Raw genomic sequence first — 19,287 nt, 5'->3', positions numbered from 1 at the left:
AGAAATCAGTAACTGATGGTGAAAAGTTTGGGTTTGATGATTTACTTCAGTAGCTCCCAAGCAGTCCAAGGCAGCAGCAGAGCTGAATCCTCTTCTCCAGTGCAGTGTTCAGCTGCTTCAGCCAGGACTGCTTTGCTTTTCTTGCTGTTTTCTGCCTTATTCATTCAACTTTGACAAAGTTTATTTCCTGTAGACATCAATTTTTCTAAATTACAGTGCCCTGGCTTGTTCTTACAACTAACATAATTGTCATTGGGGTGGTTGAGGCATTGGGCCCTATCAAAAATTGTACTTTGAGTTCGTAACTGAACTGTTTGCATATGAAGTAGATTAAAGAATAGGGTGCAAGCAGCTCTAGTAATGCGGTTTCCTAACTATTGAGTTCTTGATTCTACGGCCTTGGCTTCTTTAAATGTCAGTTTTGTGTATCATTTCCTAGGCTTCCAAAAAAAAAAAAAAAGCCCAAACCCCAACCAAACACACTGGAAAAAATTATCAAGTAGTGTAAATTTCCCTAATCTCATTCTTGGATACAGCTGAAGTTATTTTTGCTGAAACTTTATAGGGAAGAAATTTTAAAAAGGCTCCAAGACCAGCCTGAAGATGAGTTTGAAAAATCTGAGAATGGTTTGCTCTAGGAAGACCAGACCACCTTACTGTATGTAGCACGACCAGCTCAGGGCATAGACACGCAGAAATAATTTATTACTCTTTCAGCCCCATCACCGCTCCTCTCCGGCAGGAAATTTTCTCCTGCCTCCATTTCTCTGCTTGTGGGTAGCCGCAGCGGTAGAGCTTTGCTGCTGCAGTCGCATGGGGCAGGGGATGAAGCACCTTGTCATGGCAAGGGCAGGCAGGGTGGCGTGGTGGGGACGGGAGGATTTTGCCCTTCCCAGAGGGGATTGCTCCCCAGCACCCAGCGACCAACAGGAAGGACCACTGCGAAGGGCGTCCTTCCCATCTGCTCGCGGTCGTGGCCTGCCCGGCTTGCGGATGGCAGGGTTACGGATGGAGTAGATGGGGCGATGCAGATGGGGCAGGTGGGGGGGATGCAGATTGGGAGGTGCTAATGGGGGGCACGGAGGAAGATGCTGATGGGGCGGATGAGAGATGCGGATGAAGGGATGCAGATGGGGTGAATGGGGAGATGCAGATGGGGACAGAGGCAGATAGGGCAGATGGGGGGGATGCTGATGGGGTGGATAGGGGGGGATGCAGATGGGGACAGATGCAGATGGGGCAGACGGAGGGATGCAGATAAGGCAGATGGGGGGATGCAGATGGGGACAGATGCAGGGAGCCCCTGCCCACCCCTCTGCAGAGGTGCAGGGGAAGGAGGAGCAGCTGCATGGCTCTCCACCCCCGCCACCTTTTGGAAAACAGTCCCAGGCCTCTGTTTTCCTGCTGTGATTTTTTTTAGCATAGCATGCCTGGGGTTCGGTGCACCTAAAGCACACCCCAAACACCCCCAAATCCAAGTGATAATGTTGTCCAGTGCTTTCCATGCGTTGAGCCCCTTGTCAGCCCCTTGGAGGGGATGGAAAGGCTCCTTCATGGGGCTGGGCATTGAGCGTAGCCATCAGCTTCGCTCAGTTCCTTCGCTGAGGGTGATACTCCCCCTGAGCAAAAGGCCAGCACATGACCAGTGCACCACTTTAGTCCCACTTAAGCACTATTTTTAGGGTGTAAGTGGGGGAGGAGGCTGGCAGGGAGGGAGCATAGCAAAAGCAGGTGCTGGTCCTATACGCAGGGGTGCATTTTCACCCCCACTGCCTACGAAACCGCAGGCTACGGTAAATAGGCAAGCTATTTGGTTTGCCACTTTGCAGAGCACGTCACACGCAGGGGTTTTTAGTCCTAGGCGAGTAAAATATCTGCTTGTTTTCAGATGTATCTATTACTGCTTTTGTTGCAGTAAACAGATTAGACGAGAAAAGGTCAAGATGCAATTTGAATCTGTGTAAGAACATAATAAATACTTTTCTCGGTAATCAGATACAGTAAATACAAGCACTTATTTACTCGTAAATGTTAAAACATTCACAAATTATCCTCTCAACTTCAGCAATACAAACTTAACCGTCAGATTTTGGAAACTATTTACTTTTCTTCTTTATGTGATGCAAGAATACATATACAGATGTTATTTAAACACTGTTTTGTTAATGGGAATACATGTGAAAGTAGGAAAAATAGAAGTAAGAAAGAATATATGTTGCAGGTTTAACAAATACGTGTTGTTTGTTATTCCAGAGTAAAATAAGGCAGTAGGTGTTTGTGACGTGAAAATCATGCCCCCCAAAAACCCCACAAACCCCCAAGAAAACCATTATAAAAAGGATCTTGCTGCGTGAATTGTTACACCGTTTGAGCAATTCGGAATATGTGTGGTAAATTAGCTGTTCTAAACGTACCATGTGCTGGGCTTTTCAAGCAGATTTTTACATTTATGTTTTCACTAAGTCTTAGCTAATTGTTATGCCTTTCACCTTGAATGCCAATTGTAATAATAATATTACATCTGTAGTCTATTTCTCTGTTCTTAAATTACAGCAATCAGGAATACTCACTAGGTAAAATCCTGTATAGTTACTCATAAGAAAATATTGAAATCAGACGAAAAAATGTTTAGCTTGCATATTGCCTTAGACAGCCCTGGAGAGCTGCCAGGCAGCCAAGGTATTATTAGAAAAGCTGAGCAAATAGCTTGCAGGGGGAAGAGTTGTGAGTTTAGAGCCATCAGGTACAGCCGTATCACTGCATTTTAGGCTGGTATTTTTTTTTTAGTTCAGCGTGGTGGTTTAAACGTGCGGGGTTTGGTTTCGGCGCACGGGTTTAAGGAGTAGTGATACAGTTTTGGCATGAAACACAAGTGATTTTCCAAAGGGAGCAGATGCTTGGAGGAGGTGGATAAAGAGGGTTTTTGGGGAAATGCTCCCCTTGGCCTCCAGGGTTTCAGGTGGAGCAGAGGAAAGATCTTCACCCTGGAGAGCTGATAGACCCTGGGGGTCTCTGCGTGCCCCAGACTGCCCCAAAACAGGGGCCACGACATCCAGGAGCACCAGGGGAGGATATTTCCCCTAACCATTGCTGTGACATCCCCTGGATTCAGGCTGGGCAAAACCAGCAGAGGAAACACCATTTATTTCAAGAGCAATGTGGAAGCATTTTGCACGAACTAACAGACTGATTAGTGGCACCCTGAGCATTGAGCAAATAAAATAACTGGTGTTATTTTATTCACAGAGAAGCTTTTTTTGAGAGGGAGAAAGGTCGTTTCCCACTGCAGAGCATGGTACGGTGCAAACGGGGTTTACCTGCCAATAGTCTTGACTAGCGAAAGGCGCTCAGTGCTTGAGAAGTTAATACGCAGCCAAAAAAAATCCTGTTTTCCCTTGGGCCTTCCATTCTCTTCTGGGGTGGTTTTGTACCTGACAAACTTTTTTTTAGTTGCTGCATTAATATTCTGTAATGAATGTGCTGTCACATGTCAGGGAAATAAGATGAAACGGTGCCGTGCAAACATTTCGCCGCTTGCTCCTTTCTCCACTCCTGCCCTAGCTTTGCCCTGCAGGATCAGGGTAGGGGTCAGAAGGCTTTCGTTGCTACTTTTTATTTAAAAGGGCTGAGGTTCAGGTGTGCATTATCTCAAAACAAGAGTTTGGCTTTAAAAAAACCCATCTAGGACACAGTTGGATTGTGGAAATGCTGCATTGCAAGCGAGGGGAGGGCTCTGCACCATCTTCTGTAAATACAGTTCTTAGGGCTTGGTTCCTTTTTAGTGCAAGAGATGCTTCTGTCAGGAAAAGTACCCTTGATACATTAAAAAAAATACCCTCAATATATTAAAAAAAAAGAGAAGGGGAGAGTAATGGTTTGTCATCGCTTTGCAAATCAGGTTTTGGTCTATTCTTGTCATAGCTATCTGAAGTGTGTTTACATATAGTTTGCCTTTCTGGTATTTTCTGCTTGCACAGACCTGATCTCCACCTATTTTGTGTCAACAGTTGCTGAGATTGGTGCAGAGCGATTAACTGCTGCAAACTGAAACACCAACACGCGGAGAAAGGTGCTCTCGGAGACCCTCTCTCGCACTTAAATCAGGCGCTAGCTCCGGGCTGCACCTGCATAAAACAAACTGCGTGGTTAAAAAGTCAGCCTGAAATATTAAAAATGGGGCAAATGTTGCCTCCTTCTTGGCTAAACCAATTTTCTCTTCTCAAAAATGAAACACAGCCAGAGGCGCAGGGCGAGGACGTGCTTTTGAGGGTGTGCGTTTTGCCCTGCCTGCCCTGAAATGATTTCGGTGTAAATGATGTATGGCTGGCTATACCAGCGTTAGCGCTAACGAGGCTTCTGCCTTTTATTTTACTTTTAAAAAAGAAAAGAAACGGCAGCAGATGCTCCTGAAAAAATATTACTTCCACAGTTCTTCAACGAAATCTAGGTCATGTAACAGTTTCACGGGTTATTATTTTTTTTTCCCTGCCCAGGCACTGTAGTCCTTGTGGCTTTTTTGGCTAATGATAAAGCACGATAGCAATAGCTCCTTTTTAATTCAGATTTATCCCAGAGATGTCCGACTTCTCACCTGGTTTATAAAGGTGGTTTATACCATCTGGGGGCTGATCCCTAAGCTTTCTGTGTCCCGTGGTGTCACGAATTCTTTTTATCTTTAACATTCCTCTGACCTCCCCGTGTGTGTTTTGTTTGCGTTGTTTTCTGAGGATGTCTTTTCTCCTGCCCTGAATAAAATGCCGTCAGGAGTAGGATTATAAGCAAAATTAATTACTTCACTTAATGGGAAATTATGTTTAGATAAAGTAGATTACAAAGTAGGTTATTAGTAGTGGTTAGAAAACAATGTTTTGAAGTAGGATGTCTTGGGGGGGAGTTCGTCCAGAAGTGTGGGGCTGTTTTTCAAGTTGGCTGTGACTCAGAATTTTATCTTTTGTGGTTTCTGGGAAAAAAAAAAAAGGAAAAAAAAATTTCAAACCAGTTTTGCAGGTGCCCACATCACATGAAATACAGCAACGTGCTCATGTTTGTTGTCTCGGTAGTGGTGGGGAAGACGCAACCACAGGAATCACAGTTTCCCTCCTCCACCCTGAGCTGACGTCTCGGGGTATAGACCAGAGCAACGTCAAAGCTTATTTCATGTACAAATCACAGGTCCCATATAGGGGTTCATTATGTTTTCTCTTTGGGGACTCTGGGGGTGTTTTCCCCCAAAGACACTTGTCAGGGCTTTTGGTTTGGCCACCCTGGGTTCGCTTCTCCTTGTCCCGCAGGCTGGAGGAGCTCATGTGGGGTGACAGGGTATGAAATTACTCCATACTCCTTAAGTGGCCTTCTGGAGATGAGGAGGGTGAGGAGATCCGTCCAAGAGTGCAGACAGAGCATTTCTTGCATCCTTCAGTGAGCAAGAACACACTTAAACCAGCACCAGATGTGGGAGCAGCCTCTCTGGTTTCGCTTGGGCTGGAGGACCAGGCACGGCTTCCAGCTCCCATGTCATATGCATTATAGGTAGGAGTGAACAGGGAAAAAGCTGTTTGGACAAGGCTCCCAGCTTGATGTATGGAAAAATCCTTGGACCTCAAAGGAGGAACCCCTGTGTTTAGACCACTTGTGTGGCAGGGAAAGCTCAGAGATCATGCAGGCACCTCTCACAAACACTACGTTCCCTTAAGTAAGAAGTTATGCTGAATCGACAGAGGAAAAGGAAATTGCTGGAAGAGAGGAGTGTTTTCAAAGAAGTAGCGAGTAGTTTGCTATCAGTTCTCACACATTCCCAGCATAATCCCTGCCGTTGAGCGGGACTCGGGTTGTTGGTTTGAAGCGATCTGCTGAAGGCAAGCCGCTGGGTTGCACTGCTGGCGTGCACCAGACCAGGACCTGAGTTACAGAGTCCAGACGTGCCTCCTGAAGGTTCAGATGAAAAGTTGAGGTTCGGACCCCGCTCAGAGCTGGGAGAAAACACTGAGCTGGGAGATGTGCATTGCAGTCTGGGCTGCTCCCAAAGCTTGCAAAGAGCCTGCACAACCTCTGCCATGAGCGTTTGGGAGGTCCTGGGGTTTGTGGCATGGTCTACACATTGAAGCACATACATCTCTATCCCAGCAAAGACAGTGCACTGTATGGCGCTGAGATGAATCGTTCTCCAAATCTGCAGTGGAAAAGCAATTACACAGCATCAGTCCTTGGGCAGGAAGAGCATTTTTGTGGGAGGCAAGGTTTTGGCTGGTAGCGTGTTATGTACCCAACTGCAGTGTTATGTTGGGTCCAGTGCTGTCCCGGGCGTGAGTTAGAGCAGTCTTAGTGCTGCTCTACTAGATGAATCCTTGCCATATTCCTTAAAGGCTAATTGTGGCACACGGAGATCAGCAGAGTACAGCTGCACTGGGATTTGGGAGCAGGGAAGAGACGGGAGGTCAGCTCTGCTGGCGCTTTGCCATGTAAAGATTTCCCCTTACATCATCTGGCTGCCGAGGGCGAGTTTACATCTGCTTTGCACCCCGAGGGAATTGCGGTGTCAGGGAATGAGGTTGCTGCAAGCCCTCCTCGGCGCAGCCGAGACCTGCAGCATGGCCTCTGCTCCGGCTCCCTGGCATCGGCAGGGAGACGCCTGGATGCCGGACCTGGATTTTCACCGGAACCTTTCCATGTCGGCTGAGATTTTTGGAGGACACAGGATTTGTGGATGGGAGGGGAGGAAGAGAAGGAGGAGAGCATACCAGAAAGGCCAACAGCAGCTTGCCTGTGACACGAGAGGGCACTGGAGATGGGCAGGGCAGGGAGGAGCATCTTCAGGGAGCCCTTCCCCGGGCACGTTGGTTCTTCACTCCTCTCTAGCGAGTCCCTCCCTTGTTTTTCATTCAGAACTAGCTAAATAAATACAAATAGGCTTTAACTCCATCCTGCTGGGGAGCAAGGAAAATTTTGCAAGATGGGAAAAGTGTTTCCTGCCCAGCTTTCTTCTGGAAAGATCCATCAAGCAACCACCAGCCATGAGCCCTGCGTGGAGATGGGACTAGGGGAGCGTTTGGGCCAAGGGAAGAGCGGGGCCGGGATCTTGTGGGTCCTACCTCGATGGAAAGCCGTCAGCTATCCCTTCTGCGCCAAGAGCACGAGCCATCACTGGGCTTGCTGCCACCCCAAGGCGGTCACTGTGGCTGCATGGTGTCCCGTGGGGCTGGTGGCAGGGTGCTCCACCAAATCGGGTCTGTTTATTTGGAGGCAGGATGCGTGCTGTGGTGATTTGAGAAGAAAGCAGGAGGGGAAGCGGGGCTTAAAGGCTTGGGAGGACAGCAAGCACAGGAGGTAGCCAGAGGTAGAGCTGGTGCATGTTGGGCTGGCCGAAATGTAGGGCATAGCCGGCTCGCTTACAAGGAGCACATACCTGATCCCATCTTTCTGCTTTCTATTTTTGCACTCAATATGCTCGCTACATTAGCAGGGTTGGCTTGCAAGAGATTCAATAGCACTCTCCTGCTTTAAAGCAACTTTTCTGAATGCACAACATGAATCCATCGGTGGGGTCACATAGTAATGCTTGAAGTCAGAAGCTATTTTTAAAACTAAACTGCAGAACCACACATGGCTTTCATTAGTGCTTTACATCAAATTTGTCAGCTAATTAGTGCTTTTTCATCACTAGTTTTTGCATAGTATTTTATTTGTTCGCTCTTCAATATTGTCTTGCGACACCCCCAGCCCTATATACAGTCCCTGGCGCTGGTGCTGCCAGCGGAGGAGGGAGGGAGAGGAGAGCTTTCAGGAGACCTTTCCGATCCTCCTGATGGATGGACTGGCTGCATTTGGAGTATATTCCAATATTACGTGTCTGGAGTGGGCGGTTAGCAGCCCATGTGCTTTCTTCCCTCCCTACCTCCATTTAGTGTTGTAAATGATGTATTGCAGTCCTGAGCTGTCTTCAGTTCGGAGGAGGAGGAGGAGGAGGAGGAGGAGAAAGCAAGAAAAGTTGCCAAACATGACTTCATAAGGTTTGACTTTAAATTGAACAAAGTTTCTTGAGTGTCTTGGATTTTTTTTTTTTTTCTTTACAAATAAAGGGAGTACTGAGAGCATGGATTGCTAATGACTGGTAGTTACGGGTCATTAAGCTCACTAACTGACTTCAGGATCAGAACTTTCTAATAACGGCAGTAAGCACTCTTTTAACATTTATTTCTCATTTTAGGGATGGGGAGATGTGATTACCATTCAAAAGTCTGCAGGTTTTTTTTTCTGTTCATAATTACAGAGGGAGCTTGCTATTTTTAAGGCTGTTTTTTTAAAACATTTGAAAGTATTTGGTGAAATAATTTCTAGGGGTTTTTTTTTTATTTATTTGTTGTCTTCAACTGACTCCCTTAAAAAGCTCTGGAGAACAAATACACAGGAAAAAATGAAAATATGTTAAAATAAGGAATGAAGCAGTTACTGAGGTGTAATAATCCCAGTTTATAGCACACTTTCCATTTAAATTGTTTTTATTAGAGATAAACCTGTTAAGCGTTGAAGAATTAAGTGCTGAATAGAGAAGGCTGTTTCACTGCTGTATAAATGAAGGATCCCAGTATGTAGAAAAGAGTACGGCTGGTTTTACGAGTGAGTTATTTGCCAGTTTGAAGGGCTCTGGTTACTTTGGCATCTGTTACAAAAAATCATGATTTGTTTGTTGTCAAGAGGGATACTGTTTTTTTCAGAGGGGCAAGAGAGATTTTAGCACTGGGGTTTGTAGGTACTGTGGGCTTTCTCATCGTCCTTACGCCTGGTTTGCTAGAAGGAGCTCAAGGAGAAAACGAGGCAGAGGGATTTTTGGGAATTTCTTGGCACTGCTGTTGATACACAGACTTCTGGCTTGCCGTCACGTGCAGCGCTTTGGGACAATGTTGAGCAGCCTACAACTCTAAGTATCAAAAGTCAGTAATGGTGTGAAACTCTCCTCATTTGGGAGGGCTAGGAGGAGTGAAAAATTCAACATATCGCTGAGTCTCAGCATCTCCTTTCAGACAGACGGTCCTGGAAAATTTCATTCAAAGACTGCAAATTGGAAGTCCCCGCAATCGCTCTGTCGATTCTTGAGCAAAGGTGACTTTGGAAATTCGTGACAGCGGAGGAAGGTCTTGTTTTATTCACTCAACAGAAGTGAAATACAAGGGGAAGGGAGAAAGAACAGATCTGTGCGGAAAATGTCACTCGGGCTGTAACCTGAGCCTTAGCGAACTGTGCCTTTTGGAGGGTTTGGTGACCCTCCGAAAATCCTTGCTCTCTGGCTGCTATTATTGTAGCCAATTTCCAACTAAAATAAGTCTTTTGTCATCACCAGCCATGCCGCCTCTCGCTGAGAAGAAACAAAACTTGTGCGTGGCAGCGAGGGCGGCCAAGCTGAAGGTCAGAGTGCAGAGGCGGATTGCTGCATCCCTGGGGCCGGGGCTGGATCTCACCCGTGGGACCGGCGCTGCACCGACCGGGGAGACTGCCAGTGACCTCTGGAGACAGACCCCGGGCGAGAAGCCTAAGAGAAAACATCCTAGTAAAATGCAAATTGGAGAAGAGGGTTTCCTCCTCCTCTTTAGGGTTATGCAGGTGGAATAGCTGTTTTTTTCTTGCTTTTTGGGACACGGCAAGAATCTCATCTATCCAAAAGGGCAAGGAAAAGTTAGCTTGAAAAAAATAATAAATACTTTAAACTTCTGTGTTTGCCCAACTGTTCAAACGTTTCCTCCATGCCAGATCCTTCCCCTTGCAAAACAAAAAGGGAAAAAAAGAAAAAAAAGCAACCCAAAGCATTGTTTTGCAGAGTTCTCGGCTCTCCTTGGGCGGGGAGATGGGTACCACTTGGACACTGAGGGATCTCATGTTGTTTGTGCCACTATTGATTCTGCTCTTTGGGGGAAAAAACCCAAACCAAAAAACCTCTTCCACATCGGAGCAAAGGTACCGATAGAGCACTGGTGTGGAGAAAAAATACTTTATGCAAGTCTTTGAGTCTGTGCAGGTCTTTACTCACACAAGTAAGGTTATGCAGCTGTCTTAATCATTAACTTAAGTTTTTTGCTGAGTCTTATTTTGACAATACTCCATTTGAGTAGCACTTAACACGCAAATACCTTTTTTAGGTCCCAATTCCTCTGAACTTTTAAAAATTAGAGTGATTTAGGGTTTCTTTCTCTTAAGATAGGTAAATGTGAACATATGGGAAAAGGGGCAGTGAGACTTTTACTGTAAGCTTTTCTGTTCCATCATTTTTGCTGGTGTTACGTCAGCCTGGCACTTCGGAAATTCAAAGAGCGGTCAAACGATCTTGGCCCTTCTATGAAAGAAAAAAACACAGAGTATGAAGAAATTATCCCCATGCCTGTATATTTCTGCAGCTACAGCTAATTCACAATTTTGCTTGCAAAGAGTTCTCAAATGTGATTTATAAACATAACAGCGCTGCATTGTGCTCTCTCAAGGCAAACCACATTAATAGTTTTAATCTGATGGGTTCTTACGAATTCCAGGTTTGGGATGCAGGAAGAAACTTGAAAGTGAATACTTTCTTCTTTTTTTTTAATGCATAGTGGTTTGGAGTCTACTATAATGCAAAGTAAAGCGTTCTGTTACAAAGGCAGGGAGGATGGGACAGAAGGTTAAAGGGCATCCTGGAAACAAACAGCTGGACCAGTTTATTTAAACAGATACAAGGATGGGGAGCTGACCTCCGTTTGACTTCTAGTGGGAGGAGCGAGAATGTCATTTTATTACTTTGCCCAGAAGGAAAATGTTCTTGCGTCTGAATTCCCCCCGAAGACATCCAAACACTGGGCTGTTTGGCAGAATTGCTACTTATAGAAAATACTTATACAAATGCATAGGAAGAAGATAACTGTTAAGTACCTGTGTGTAAACTGTTCTTAAAGCAGGTATCCCAAGCGATAGTGTGGGGCAAACAGGTGAGAATATGTTTTACTGTAGGCACGTCTTGTGGATAATTATTGGTAAATTCTAGCTATATAGTTTATTACTGAGCCCCCCTTCTTACTAAAAGCGCTTGTAGTTTGGAGGAGAAGGAAGACAAGGTTGTGAAGTTGGGGTGTGCATGCTTAATGTTGCTCAGGGTTTCTTTGGGGTTCGGTGAAATGGAGGGTTCGGTGACCAGCCAGGCTACCAAAAACCCTCCCCGCCTGCCGCAGTAACAGGTCCTGGCAATCGGGCAGGGAGTAAACACAGCAAGAGCCTGCCAGGCTTGCAGAAAGAAACGGCTGGGGCACTGGGGTTTGGTGGTGTTGTTTTACTTAGGAGAGATACTGTGAAAATTGCTTTCTGCAAATGCAGATTACAGATATTAAACAATTTTCTAATTGGTCATGGAGCTAAGGCAGCTAATGGGGGAAAAAAAGCAGATTTTTTTTAATTGCTTATTTCGCATGGTGTTTGTGCTACACCTGTGCTTATAATGAGAAAGGAGAATTAGTCTAACCTTCTGCTCACATGATTCTAATTTTCATGGTTTGTACAAGATAATGATAAACTGATTTGCAACACCGTTTGCTGGAGTTGAGGTTGTTTTTTTTTTATTGGAAATGTGTAGAAAAATTGATCCAATACCGTTGCTGACAAAACATGACCTAGTTCAGGTGTAAGGTTTCCAGATCGGCACCCGGAATTGGTGCCTTTGAGCCCATTTTGTCAAGACAGGTTTGATTAGGACTCAACATCTTGATTAATTTTTGTGGGAGTTTGGGTAATGGGAGTCAGTCAGGAACGGGAGATAGGAGCAGACCGAAACCGCTGTGCTGGTCTTTCATGAGGGCAAAACAAACAGCACGGCGCAGTGATTTGCGATTCTTCTCCTCACCAGTGTAGGGGAATGGGTGGGCAGGGCAGCTTCCTGCGGGAGGGTCCTGGTGGCTTTATCTCTGTGGTCGGAGAGCTCCTGCTAAGCCACCCCAAGCAAAGGCAACAGAAACAAGCACCAAGTAGCCCTTTGTGGACTTTCCCGTTGCGTTTTACAAGTGTAGTGTGGTTTTACCCGTGCTCACACTTCTTCCTTTACTAGTAAATATTGTGGCATACACATTTTTATTATTCTTTTTCTCTCTCGTAAAGAATGTAAAGTCTGCTTATGAGGCTTTGCCATGATTAAATCTCAGTGGAGATGTTTCCCAAATGGTTTTTAACTAAGCTTTCTGAAGAGCGAAACCATAAGAGAAGTTCTTCTAATGCTCTTCAGACAGATTCCCAGCCATGGTTTCGAGCCTCCTGATTTCAGCGCCATGAGGACTGCCCGCCGAGGAGAACGGGGCGCTTGTGATCCCTCTCCTTCTTCTGTTTTGCTCAAAATTATTTTGAATATTCCTTTCCCAAATCAGCATTGCAAGACTAACCGAGGCAAAGAGCTACAAAAACGCAAGGAGTACAGTTGCAGATGGCTATTTTTAAAAACGGCTGTACCTTTTTTTTTATTTCCAAAGATCTGCTTTTCATTGTTCGGGGGGAATTTTCAGTAGTCCAGTAATTACAGTTTAACAAGATGTTTGCTGTAAATGGTCAGGCCTAGCTGGAGAAAACAGGATTATAAATTCAATTACTGTAAAGCTATGACCTCGCCTTGACCCCTCAGACTTTGCATAAAGAGAGAGGGGGGGAAAAAACCCACCAAGAAATGGCTAGGAGGAATGCACGGCTCTGAAGTCCCCAGCAGTGTGACTTAGCGGTGATAAAACTCCAGACGTTCCCTCATTTGATGGGGTTCTGCCATCACAGTTCATTATCTTAATAGTGGGCATTAAAAGGGAATTAGGTTTGCAAGAGGTAGGGGCAGGTTTTGATAAAAAAAATTGGAAAAAGAAGTCAGAGGACATAAGGCAGAAATGGCACTAATGAGGGGGAGGTAGCAGATGCCCTCACGAGCATCTCGCCGGCTTCACCCGGTTTTTTTGTGCCCCATTCTGAATTGAGAAGAGCGTTGCCGGTATTGTTTCCTGAAAACTCGGCTAATTCCCCCATGAAAAGATGAAATGGAAGTGTCCAACTGTGGTAAAAAGCAGGCAAACATAAATCAGCTCGGAAACCCCAAGCTCGTACTCTCAAAGGTCATCGGGGTTAGAGGTTTTGCAGTATTTGCATCCGCACGCAGCCCGACGGAGAGCACCGCGGCGGGGCGAGGGGGCTTGGGGATGGGTGGAAGTCATCCCTGCCATAACCGCTTGCTTTCCTCTTTTTTTGTTGCAGGTTTATTAATGCTAGAAGAAGAATAGTTCAGCCCATGATAGACCAGTCCAATCGAGCAGGCAAGTCCCCAATAGTAACTGTATTCAAGTCACGCAGGCGAAAACCATCCTCAAGCCATTCACCGGGAGGTCCATTACCTGGTAAATAAATGAGAAATGAATGCTGGGAGTGATTGACAATTAAAATACAACCAGCTTTGTTTCATTACAACCCTAATCGTTTTAACATGATTAAAATATTTGGGAGGAAAAAAAACCATTGCAAAGTCAAAAAAAGAAACTAAAATGATCTGCTCCGTGACCAGACTTTCCGTGCACGTTCGGATTTAAAGTTATTTTTATTTTTTTTAGTAGTTGTTTTGAGTTTTCCTTCCCAGCAACTGCTGCTCCTGTGACCACTCCCTGGTGCATGGCTTGGTGTGGAATTGCTGTAAACTTTATTACCTGTCAAAAGGGCAAAGGGGTCAGAATCGCTTGTGGGACTCAGTAAAGTTCAAAGACATTCAATGAGGTAGAGCTTTATGTGCTTTAATAACCCAAGGCAGCTTACTTCTGAAGCCAGCTTTTAATGTACAGTTAAAGCCTCGAGTTCAGGTAGTGGTACTTGTATAGGGTCCTTTTGTCCCTCGTCTCTTCTTTTTAGTAGCTGTCTTTTGGGATCGCTGCGTGTTTGGGGTTCACTTGAGGGGATTTTTTTTTTTCTTTAATTTTAAAATCTTAAGTTTTCTTGTGCCCGTTCTGTCTGGGGTCTTGGCTCGCAGCTCTGTGTGGGTATTTACCATCGAGGAATAGCCTATTACTCCCAGTTGGTTTTGTTTTCCGAGTCTCGCTGCCAAACTATCCAAATCCATCGTTGTCCAAGATGCCTTTGGGCCACGCTTCCTCTTTGAGTACATTCGATTATTTTGTCATTAGAGGTAAATACCTGGCATGGACATGTTCAGGTCCTGCTCTTAGAAAGGCACACGGGCGTAATTTAACACACTGCGATTTCAGTGTGACTATTCCAGCCATAAAATCCGGCTCCTATACAGGTCTCTGCATTGACGTCAGCAGCGACAGCAGCTGGAGCCGGGGCTCCTCGTGTCTCGAGATTTCGGATCGCTGACTTCATTTCCAAACTCGCAGTAGGAAATTAAGCCAAAACTAAGCAAGCTTGTTAGCCCGGCCGCTAAATTCAAACAGTGGATATTTTCCCCTCTTTTTAGAGCCGACATCGATAGCCGTCTCACGCAGTCCGTGGGTGGGGGGGGTTGCGGCTTGACGCCGTGAGAAGGGGTGACCCTTTTGGCTGTCGCTAAAGAGCACTGTTCTGCGCTTTTCCAGTAAGTCAAGGAACACCCTATAACCCCGACGGGCAGCCGATGGGAGGTTTCGTGATGGACGGCCAGCAGCACATGGGCATCCGAGCGCCAGGTAAGCCCCCGGGGGAGCGCCGCCCACCCACGGGTGACCTCGGTCGCGCCACCGCAGGTAACCGCACCTCCGCCCTCCGCCGTCGTCTCAGCTGCCTGCCTTGCCTCGCCTCGCCTCGCCTGTCTTCCGCCTGCCTTCAACACCGCCGAGGGAAACCAGGCATCTTCTCGCTCGAGCGGTCCTGAACCCTCTGCCGTGCTGTGTTTTGGAAAGGGGCTTTTGGCACTATCTGTTGACTTTGCTCATTCTCTGGCATCTTCTTGGATTTTTATCTCCCTCTAGGACCTATGAGTGGAATGGGCATGAATATGGGCATGGAGGGGCAGTGGCACTACATGTAACCTTCACCTAGGTAACCAATGGCAAAGCCAGGGGGAAGTAAGTACAAACGGGGTCTTTGTTCTCACTTTGTCCGAGGGATATTTGTCTCCTTGCATTTCCCTATGTTCTCCCTGCCCATAGCCTCATGCTTGTTCCTTCCTTTCCATCCATCCATCCTACGCCTGGGCTCCTTCGGGTTTCTCTCCCTTCGGTTCAGCTCAAGCTTTCCAAGCTCCCAAACCCCCTGTGCGCGCGCGCGCCGTACATCGACGCCGCCGTACATCGACGCCGCCATACATTGATGCTATTATCCATCCCCGAGCACATGACAAAACAAGAAGCAGCCGGGGAGGTGGGGGAGCCCGTCGTCTTGGCAACAGACTGATTTGCAAAATGTAAGCGGTCTGCAGCAGCGCAGGGAGAGGAAAGAGCATGTCCCCAAAGTGTCATAAATCTGTCTAACCGCAGTTGATGCATGAGTTACATTTCTCCCGCTAACCTGCAAGACACCAAAAAAGCCAAACAGAGACTTCTCGTAGGTAAAAAAAATAAATAAATAAACGGCGGCTTCACTTAGTTGCGTTTTGGAAGGCGATGGACGAAACTTTGATTTTTTTTTTTTTTAATTTTTTTTTCAAGTTTATTTCTCTTTGTCTGTCCGTCATAATGGGATTACGTGTGGCAAAGGAAAAAGAGAGAATACAAAATAGAGGTGTGCGCAGCAGGCTATGGAGCTTAGCCCAGGCTAATTGACTATATCCAAATTAAGTATGCCATCACTTGCAGTGTGACAAATGGATTTGACTTATTCAGTATACAAAAATAGAGATCATTAATGCAATCTTCAGTGGCAGGCCTCGCGAAGAAAGCCTAGAAAAACTGTCCCAGGTTTTTTTTTTTTTCCCCTCTTGTCTTTTTATAGGGGAAAATACATTATACAAATTTTAGGGTTTTTTTTTAAAAAAAAGAGTAAAGCGGTTTGAAACACTGAGGCACTGGTAGCATGTTTAAATGGTGCCTGATTCTGTTCCTTTTGCTTTCTTCCCGGAGTTAAAAGCACTTATTTCAGCAGCGTTGTTGTGCCCCCAGCCTACATTAGCATAGGGCTTGAAGTTGCCCAGGCCAAGTGTATTTCGTAGTCGTCTTCTCTGGGCGCAAGTCAAAACTAAGTTTTAACAATTAGCTGTGAAAACATTCCTCTGAGCTTGGGAATGCAACAGCCTTATTACCTCATCATGGAAATTTCTAGCTTAGTTAATTTAAATATTGTTTCTTAGTTTCTGGGTCAATTAAATTTAAATGATGTATTTTATGCTTCGTGACCAATTAAATTAATAGGTTATTACAAAAAATATTATCATCTTTTTTGATTAAAGAGCTGTGAGTACAGTATATTTTATAAGCAATTTTCATTAGTTCAAAACTGTTCCTTTAGGCTAGATTAAGCAGCTATTCATTGCTAGAGCCTTGAGACCTGATTCCAAGGTGTTCGGCGCATTCACAGCGCGCTCTTACTTAGAACTAAAGCCAATTGAACCTACTTAGCAATAGCGTATGCCTTTCACCCTTGATGATTATGGAGCTTATAGCTCTCCGAAACAATACACCTGTCAGTTCCCATCAGCTACAGCAATCCAAGCAGAAGGCAGAGGCCCATGGAAAGCAGGAGGTTTTATTGTTTTAGGTCCAATTTTTTTCTTATTGTTCTCCCAAACCCACTGAAAGGTTGACTGAGTTGCGCGTCTGATTTTTTTCGGACAGAAGTGAGCACGGGGAAAGAAGTAATTGATAATTGTTATTGATGATATGTATATATTTTATGTGTTTAAAGATACAGGTTTGATTTAACAATCGTCCTTAGTAATCCTATCAATTTCGGCCTCATAGGAGGCCTTTGTTCAGCGACGTACGTGTGCTTGCTGTATAGCATCTGTTTGAATGGCACAGATACTTGGGACGGATTCCAAGTGATCGGGCTCGAGAGCTAGACGAATAACTGTTGATAAACCTCGACGCCGATTTAACCCATCTCTCCTCCCAAGCCCCTCATTAACTACTACGGATTCCCCGCCTTGTATTCCCAGCACACTTTTACAAGCGGGGAGATGAAGGCGGGTAGCTTGAGCAAGGCCACGGGGGTTGGAGCCCACCCGAGAGCCCTCGAGGGCTTCCCCGGCTTGGTGCCACCAGCCCACGTGACGTTAGTTGTCCGGGCTGGCTCTGCCTCCCTCCGGCACGCTTCCAGACTGGAAGCATCTCCATCGCATGCGTTCCTAAGCGTAAGAGCGGAAAGCGGTTTTGTCTCCCAAAACTCTGCATTTGGAGGGGAGAGGATGTTCTTGGGGGTTTTTTTGACCTGGGAATCATTCCCGTTGCCATCGCTGGGAGTCCGCACGTAGGCTCCGATCACACAAAGGCAACTGCACTCGCGCAGCCGTGACTCCACGTCCCGCCTTTGGCTCGAGCCTGGCCTTCCCGTGCCCGAGCGGAGGAGCTTCACGGCCCGACGTCGGTAGCCGGTGCCCACCACTCACCACCGCCTCTTTCTCTCCGCAGGGCTGCAAAGTATGCCAGGGGATTATGTGTCTCGGGGTAGTCCAATGGGTATGAATATGGGACAGCCAAGCTATACCCCACCCCAGATGCCCCCCCATCCCGCTCAGCTGCGTCATGGCCCCCCCATGCATACCTACATTCCTGGACACCCTCACCACCCAGCGATGATGATGCATGGAGGACCACCCCACCCTGGAATGCCCATGTCAGCATCAAGCCCCACAATGCTTCATACCGGCGAGCCGGCAGTGAGCGGACAAGTGATGGACATTCATGCTCAGTAGCTTAAGGGAAATACGCGTTGTCTGCAGCGACGGTAGATTTCAAACATTGTCTTTCTGCAATGACTATGGAGTTCTTGGCGTCAACTTTGGACCAAGGGACGTTCCGATTCTTCACAGGGACCCTGAAAAGCAGGAAAACACCAACCGAAGTCAACTTCTGGGGACATGCTAAATACCTATATAAGACATTAAGAGAACAAAGAGTGAAATATTGTAAAATGCTATTATACTGTTATCCATATTACGTTGTTTCTTATAGATTTTTTAAAAAAAATGTGAAATTTTTCCACACTATGTGTGTTGTTTCCATAGCTCTTCACTTCCTCCAGAAGCCTCCTTACATTAAAAAAAGAAGCCTTACACTTTTCCTGCAAATGACAGAAAGGGCTTATTTGCAGGATTTTTAGAGCATTAAAATAACTATGTCAGGCAGAAGAATCTTTCTTCTATCCTAGGATTTCAGCCATGCACACTCTCTCTCTCTCTCCTCTCTCCTCTCTCTCTCTCTGTCTGTCTTTCTTCCCTTTCTCTCCCTTTCTCCCCCTCTCTCCCTCTCTCTCTTTCTAGCCTGGGGCGTGAATTTGCATGTCTAATTCATTTACTCACCATATTTGAATTGGCCTGAACAGATGTAAATCGGGAAGGATGGGAAAAACTGCAGTCATCAACAATGATTAATCAGCTGTTGCAGGCAGTGTCTTAAGGAGACTGGTAGGAGGAAGCATGGAAACGGAAAGGCAGTGTATTTGAAGCCTAATTGTCACATCAGAGCATCCTTGTCCCCATGCAGCAACCACCACCTTGTACATCACTTCCTGTTTTATGCAGCTCGAAACATGGACTGAAGATTTATTTTTAATATGTTGACTTTCTTTCTGGGCAAGACATCGGTCATGTGTGCATTTTTTTTTCCATAGTCCCATCATGGAGCATTTATGTATACATTGTAAATAAATTTTGTGCAAAAAGGACTGGAAAAATGATCTGTATTATTGCAATTTTTTGTAAAAGTAGCAGTTTGGTATGAGTTGGCATGCATACAGATTTACTAAGTGGGATAAGCTAATTATACTTTTGTTGTGGTTAAACAAATGCTTGTTGATAGCCTTTTTCTATCAAGAAACCAAGGAGCTAATTATTATTAATAATAATCATTGCACACTGAGTCTTAGAGTTTCTGATTGAAACAGTTTGGATTGTATAATAACTCAAAGCCCAGTTGTAGTAGTTTGAGTGCAGTAATGAAATCTGAATCTAAAATAAAAACAAATTATTTTTTGTCATGGTGACTCCACTGCTTGCAAAATTTGTTTCCTGCCCCACTTCAGTGTTTGTAGCCATTCTATCCCAAATTGGGAGCCGAGCAGCTACAAAATTCAGCTAGCTCCAGAGACGTACCTATCATTTGCTATTTAAATACTGGCTTCATATTTAAAGAATGTAAAGGTAGCGCTACGCTGCGTGAAGAAACTTTCTCGGAACTT

At 45.5% G+C, this 19,287-nt stretch overlaps 1 protein-coding gene across 2 annotated transcripts in view; it reads left to right on the top strand.

Annotated features, from left to right (window-relative positions):
* MEIS1 (Meis homeobox 1) overlaps window positions 1-19,031 on the top strand; it is a 110,049-nt gene extending 91,018 nt beyond the window's left edge. The window contains exons 10-13 of one of the 2 annotated variants that reach the window (XM_075708478.1): window positions 13,228-13,286; window positions 14,553-14,642; window positions 14,925-15,020; window positions 17,520-17,551. In XM_075708478.1, the coding sequence (XP_075564593.1) occupies window positions 13,228-13,286; window positions 14,553-14,642; window positions 14,925-14,983 (208 nt within the window). In that variant the 3' untranslated portion in view covers window positions 14,984-15,020; window positions 17,520-17,551. Of the gene's footprint in view, window positions 1-13,227; window positions 13,287-14,552; window positions 14,643-14,924; window positions 15,021-17,519 lie in introns of both variants that reach the window. The other variant, XM_075708477.1, reaches the window with a different exon arrangement.
* The last annotated feature ends 256 nt before the right edge of the window (window positions 19,032-19,287 follow it).

The sequence above is a fragment of the Pelecanus crispus genome, chromosome 3, assembly GCF_030463565.1.
Source record: "Pelecanus crispus isolate bPelCri1 chromosome 3, bPelCri1.pri, whole genome shotgun sequence".
In the NCBI taxonomy this organism is placed as follows: Eukaryota; Metazoa; Chordata; class Aves; order Pelecaniformes; family Pelecanidae; genus Pelecanus; species Pelecanus crispus.
Note: the sequence above shows the minus strand (reverse complement) of the source record. Positions and strands in the feature narration are given on the sequence as shown.